General features: G+C 54.7%; 1 protein-coding gene across 15 annotated transcripts in view; it reads left to right on the top strand.

Annotated features, from left to right (window-relative positions):
* The first annotated feature begins 2,939 nt into the window (after nt 1-2,939).
* Nucleotides 2,940-6,112, top strand: part of LOC131423088 (ral guanine nucleotide dissociation stimulator-like) — a 303,954-nt gene continuing 300,781 nt past the window's right edge. For 5 of the 15 annotated variants that reach the window (XM_058570659.1, XM_058570657.1, XM_058570658.1 and 2 more), the window contains exons 1-5: nt 2,947-3,202; nt 3,877-3,967; nt 4,084-4,400; nt 5,167-5,382; nt 5,757-5,860. In XM_058570659.1, the coding sequence (XP_058426642.1) occupies nt 3,065-3,202; nt 3,877-3,967; nt 4,084-4,400; nt 5,167-5,382; nt 5,757-5,860 (866 nt within the window). In that variant the 5' untranslated portion in view covers nt 2,947-3,064. Of the gene's footprint in view, nt 3,203-3,713; nt 3,968-4,083; nt 4,401-4,569; nt 5,104-5,166; nt 5,383-5,756; nt 5,861-6,112 lie in introns of those variants that run through there. The other 10 variants (XM_058570666.1, XM_058570668.1, XM_058570667.1 and 7 more) reach the window with 6 other exon arrangements.

The raw sequence follows: 6,112 nt of genomic DNA, 5'->3' as shown, positions 1-6,112 counted from the left end.
ATGTGCACAAGCACACCCACTCTCACTGACTTCTCATGTGGGGACCACGGAGGTGCAGTCAAGAAAGAGCCAACACCGGGGAAGTGACAAGAGGCAGGAGGGAGAGAAGTTGCAGGCAACTCTCCCACGGGGCAGTAACATCTGTTCTCCTAGATTCGTGTGCAGGGGCCCAGAGATGGGCAGAGGAATCCCTAAGGTTCCTAGGTGTCTACCTGTTCCAGACCCATCCCTGGCCCAGCCTGGGGAGCACAGGACTGGGGTCCTGCAGTCCACCTCTGTGGTCACCCAGAACTGTGATGAGCCCATCCTCCCCCTTGTGTAGGCATTGGGAAGAGGAGAGAAGACCTCAGTGAGGGTCCTCCTGTATAAAGTGGAGTGCATCCAGTGGGTGACTCCAAGTGTTCCATGCACTCACAACATGTCTGTTGGACTGGGTTCTCTGTCGATGACCTACTGTGCTCTGAAACCCTGAGTAAATGCTTTCCACCCCCTGGAGATCCTTTAGAACTGAGGCGGCTTGGGGGCTTGGATACATGAGAACTGGGGATAAGGAAGAAGATGCCAGAGCACTGGACACCAAGTCCAGAGTCCAGGGAGAAGAGTAATTCTTGTGGGAACCTCAGGGTCCTCATCTGGAGGTAGGGGGAATCATTGTCCTGGGGGAGGTTAGGATGCCTCAGGAGTGAAGAGGACACCTGGTGGGGGACAGCAAGAGTGGGGGAAAGTAGGATCCCGAGATTGCTCCCACTCTCTCGAAGCCAACAGGTCCTGCTCCTTTAACCCTGGGACCCTGGAGAGCCTCTGCTTTGAGGATACCTGAAGAAAGGTTCCTTTCTGTTTGGTGGAGTTCCTCCCTGGGTTGCAGTGGTAGTGCTGGACACCAGGGGGTGGGCAGCCTCTTGTGTCAGTGGTGGCCAGTGAGTTTTTTGATTTTTTTCTTTTCCGGTTGTATTGAGATATACTTGATATACAGCACTGTGCAAGTTAACACTGCTGTGTGGTATATTTGAAAGTTGCTAAAAGAATAGATGCTAAAACTTCTCATCCCCAAGAAAAAATGTTTTATTTCTGTTTGGTGATTGATGTGAACTAAACTTATTTTGGTAACCATTGCATAATATATATACATCAAGTCCTTCTGCTGTAAACCTGGAATTTACACGGTGTCCACTGAACTTTGCTAGAGCTCCTGGAGCAGTGATGAGTCAAACAGAAGTCTTTCTGGCTGTTCCCCTGCCTCAGAAACAACTTGTACCTCCTCTTACTAGTGTTCATCTCCACAATCAAAGTTGGTCATAAGCAGGGGGAGGGGTGCAAGATGTTCCCATGTACTCATTCAGCAGCTGTGCACTGAACAGTCACCCTGTGCCAGGTGCCCTGGTGGGGTGAAGTGTAAGATGAAAATGACCAAGTGGTCCCTGCCTGCCAAGAGCTCACAGTCTAGAGGGGAAAGGGACAAAAACAAAGACATGAGAAAGAAAAGAGCAAGTGCTGTAGAGAAACACAGCAGGGGGCTGTGAGGGATGGCTGGGGGTCACTGGGTAGGAGGATCTGAAAGGCCTCACTGGGGTGACATATGATGGGACAAGAATGACAAGAGGGAGCCAGCTCTGCATGAGTCTGGGAGCAGTGTGTCACGGAGATGGCACCACTGGTCCTAAGTCTCACAGGCAGAAGTGAGTTTGGCCAGAAGAAGTTAGAAAGATGGCCAGTGCGGCTGGAGGGAGGCTGAGAGGAGAGAACAGGAGCTGGGGTGGAAGGTAGGGCCAGGTCCTGGTAGGCTGTGTCAGTTACCTTTCCCTTTCTGACTTTATTGCCCCTAACCTTGCATTTCAAAACTACAAATGTTGACTATCTCACAATTTGTGTGGATCAGCAATCAGGCATTTTAGCTGCGCGCCTCTGCTTCAATGAGTTTAACAGGTTGGGGCAGTGGCCTCAACTGAGGCTTGACTAGAGGAAGACTGGCCCCCAAGGTCACTCTCAGCCTTCAGGGTTCAGTTTGGACTGAGAGCCTGAGTTTCTTTCTGTCTGTTGGCCTGGGCACTCCCTTGCTTCTCCCCTCTATAGACCTCCACATTGGGCAGCACCAAAACACCAGTATTTGATTCCTCACTTCCAGGGATTCGAAAGAGTGAGAGAGAGAGAGAGATGGAACATGAGAGAGGGAGTAAAAGGAAGTGAGAGACATTTTTAGTTAAAATTTAGATGAAACATCCCATCACTTTGGTTGTTATTATGTTCAGAAGCCAGTTACTAACCACCTAGTGGTTCCACAGGGATGGCTATATCATAGGTGGGGCTTACTGGGTACCACTGTGGAGGCTGCCCAACTCATAAGCCAAGATGAGGCACTTGGCTCTCATTCTACGTAAAGCAGCAAACGATTGAATGGTTTTATGCCACAGTATGGCAATATCTGAATTTCCATTAGTATTAAACCCCTCATGATGCTGACCTGAAAATGAGGCCAAGCTGGAAGTCACTGTCCCAATATCACATTCCTGGAACCCAGGCCTATTTTGAGTGGTGTTCTGTGCTATCTCCCGCCCCTCCTTGTTATTCTTCCATCTCTAAGTTTGGGCCTTAGGTACATGTGACACCAGCCCAAAGGGGTAACAGATATTATCTCATATACACTGGGTGACGCCCCTAGGAAATAGATTTTGCCTGATCCCCATGGTGCCGATTTGGAGACTCAGGAGGACCTGAGAGACACAGTGACTTTCCCAGGATGCAGAACTGGTAAGAAAAAGGAGATCTGCATTCATCTCTGTCTCCTTAAAGCTAGGACCCTAGTGAGGTTTCCAGGGAGCTGTGGCTAGGGCTGTGTGGGCTTCTTGTGTACAGTTCAGGAGATGACATGGGGGAGGAGGGTGAGCAGACTGGGGGCAGGGGGCAGCTCTGGACAAGTCTGATTGAGGGAAGTGGCCCAGGTAATGGAATCTTGAAAAATGACCTCACTTCCTTGGTCATAGACCTCAACAGATCTTAGAACTCTGATAACCAGGCACCCACAGACCCCCATCCAGCCCACTTGACTGGAGACAGTCAACAGACAAAGATGTTTTGTTGTTGTATCCGAACTTTTGGAGGAGCTGGGCTCAAAAAAGCCCAGAAAGAGAATCTTTTTCGTCATTGCCGACGTTGGCTCAGCCCTCATCCCCGATACCTCTGGGCATCTGGCAGGAGGCAGCGAAAGGTAACAACGGGGCAGCCCAGGAAAGGCTAGTGCAGGCCAGGACACAACTGTGATCCCACCTGATCAGCCCCACACTCCTTGCCCCTCTTTGTGTGTGTGTGCGTGTGTGTGTGTGTGTGTGCATGTGTCTGTGTGGAGGGGGGAAGGCAGGGCATGAGGGGTGGGTCATTCCTAGGCAGGAGCTGGTAGTTAGGTGTCGGAAGCCTGGTGGGTCTGTCATGTTCATACAGGGTCATGGCTGGCAGTGTGAGAAGGTGAGCTCCTCTACTCATATGTTACGGAGCCCTAGAGGTTTCATCTCTTTCCCTCCCTGACCACAGTTCTTTGCAGGGATGCCCCTCTGTGCCTGAACTGAGGAGCAGACTTTCTCTTGGGGGTCAGCCCCAGTGGCAGTGTGCAGGCAGCCCCTGATTCCTTCTGGCCAAGCTCCCGGGCTTTGCAGAACTCCTCTCAGGAGGTGGTCGAGGAGCTGCCCAATGGTTTCGACTCCACCAACTCACTAGACAAGGGGCAGGTGCACGAGCCCACCCGCACCATCCAGTGCTGCTCTGAGATGAGAGCAGGAGCAGAGGGTCTCCACACTCAGGACCTTGAGACGCCGGGCTGGGACCAGAACTAGGGCGGGACCAGGCTGGGGCTGTCCCTTTTTCAAGCTAAAGGGGATGTACATGCAGGTCACCTTGCCTGGTTCGGAGCTGAGCTGCCGTGACCCTCTTTCCCTTGCCCGGTGTGAGCTTCTGGAGGCCACTGAGGCAGAGCCAGAGGGTAAGGCGGCCTGCAGGCTGGGTATTCCCGGAAGGGAAGTGGGATCTTTCCTGTGTTTGGAAGGACACGTGGAAAGTCAGCTATGTGGGTGAACCTTTCCCTTTATCCCGCTGCAGCGCCAGCTGCAGAGCTCCAGCCGGCGGCAGAAGCAGGGCAGTGGACAGTGGTGGAGGTAGAGCTGGCTCCAGCTCCGTCAATACCACCCCCTCTAGCGCTGGAGCCAGCGTCCCCTCCCTCAGCAGTGTTGGAGCTGGAGCAAGGGCCCACGTCGGCTGCAGCAGGAGTGGGAGCTGCTGAGCTGGAGTCACCTGGACCATCACTTCTAGTGGGAAGTCCATCTCCACCTGTGGTCATTAAGGAGGGTGAGAAGAAGCCTAACCTCACGGCCTTCCCTCCTAAGCTGGTGGCGGAGCAGTTGACCGTGATGGATGCGGTGAGCAGCTGGGCTCTCAGGGCGGAGGGGCAGGCCTTCCCTCTGCCATTAGTGCCCCAGACCTGATCCGGACTCCTATGACCTGGGCCCAAATCCTGGCGCTCCCCCTTACCAACCGTACGACCTGGGCAACTTTCTGAACCCCCAAGGCTTTGCTGTCCACCTGCAGAGGGTAGAGATGGACACTAACAGGACCTGCTGCACAGAGTGGCTGTGCCGGCTCCATGAGGTAGAAGAGACGGAAAGCTGCGTGGGGCCTGGCCCATCAGTGGGGGAGGGGAACTCACTGTGTGCAGCCAGGTCCCTGGTGGCCCAACCGGCTGCTCAGGAGGCTCAACAGCCTCAGCATTTATTAGAGACCTGATGTGTACTTCACTACAAGGGAGACAGACAGAGCCTGTGGTTGTAGCTGCCGCAGGGGAATGTGCATCAGAATCGGAGTGGGACCAGAGCGGGCATCAGGGTGGTGGAAGATGCCCCCTTGGGATGAGCCTAGTTGAGTCACCGTCTGGAGCTTGGAGTTAGCCAGGACGGGCTGGGTGCAAATGCCCCCTCCCTTCCCTGCCAGTATTGGGTTCTGGGTCATCCTGTGCTGGGTGCCCACAGTGGACAGAGAAGAAAACCCAGGGACTCTCACAAGGCTCAGACCACATCCTGAGCTTCCTGAGCTCCAGCTCTAAACCGTGACCCCTGTGCGGCACTTTGGGGGTGGTAGACACGGAGCTGGGGCGTGGCAGGGCTGGATGACACTCCCCCTGTTCCCCAGGAGCTCTTCCGGAAGGTGGTGCCCTCTCAGTGCCTGGGCTCCACCTGGGGCAAGAGGAACAAGCCCGGCAATGAGCACCTGGCACCCACCGTCCAGGCCACCGTCGACCACTTCAGAAGGGTGGTCAGCCTCGTCGTCACCACCTGCCTCGGGGACCCGAACATGACAGCCCAGGACAGGGCGAGGGTGGTGGAGCACTGGATCCAGGTGGCCCAGGTGTGCTGCGGGAGGCCCAGTGGAGCCCCTCTCTGGAGCCTTGGGAACCGCCTCTCCACCTTTATCAGCTCCCAGGTTTGCAGTGTGTGGTCTAAGCCCCTGCACAGTCCCTAGGCCCTTCCTGCCAGGGGCCCGCTGACCTTGACTCCAGGTCCCAGTGGGAGGATGCTCACTTCCTCCCTGGCTCCTTCCCTGGGTTGAGCTAAAATCCTCCTCCCTGTGAGTGTTACTCTCTGGGTCCTAAATGTGCCCTTCTGGGGCTCCCTGAGCATCTGTCTCATCCAGGAGGGGAGTTTTAAATAGAAGGGGACTGAAGCTAGAGCAAGCGGGTCTCCAGCGCCCCACCTCACAGCTCATTCTCTTCCCTTCCCCAGGAGTGCGAGATCCTGAAGAACTTCTCCTCGCTCCGTGCTATCATCTCTGCTCTGCAGAAAACCTCCATAAGCCACCTGAAGAACACGTGGGCGGATGTTTCCCGGTGGGTAGGCCCCTCTCCATAGGAGGATCAGGGTGGATGGGGGATCTCTCGTATGTCTGCCATTGCCCCCTCAGTCATGTGGGAACTCCTGGGAGGCAGCAAATGCTGGGGACAGGGCCTGGGCCTCGGTGGGGGGTCTCTAAGCCTCCCTGGGTCCTTAGTGCACCAGTTCTGCTTCAGGACTCAGTTTTCCTAAATGCCAGGGTTGAGCCACATTGGAGATTTTCAAGTGTTTATGGCAACCGAAATCTA

This window comes from Diceros bicornis, chromosome 27 (genome assembly GCF_020826845.1).
Source record: "Diceros bicornis minor isolate mBicDic1 chromosome 27, mDicBic1.mat.cur, whole genome shotgun sequence".
NCBI classification, from domain to species: Eukaryota; Metazoa; Chordata; class Mammalia; order Perissodactyla; family Rhinocerotidae; genus Diceros; species Diceros bicornis.
This window is presented reverse-complemented; position numbering and strand designations above follow the sequence as displayed.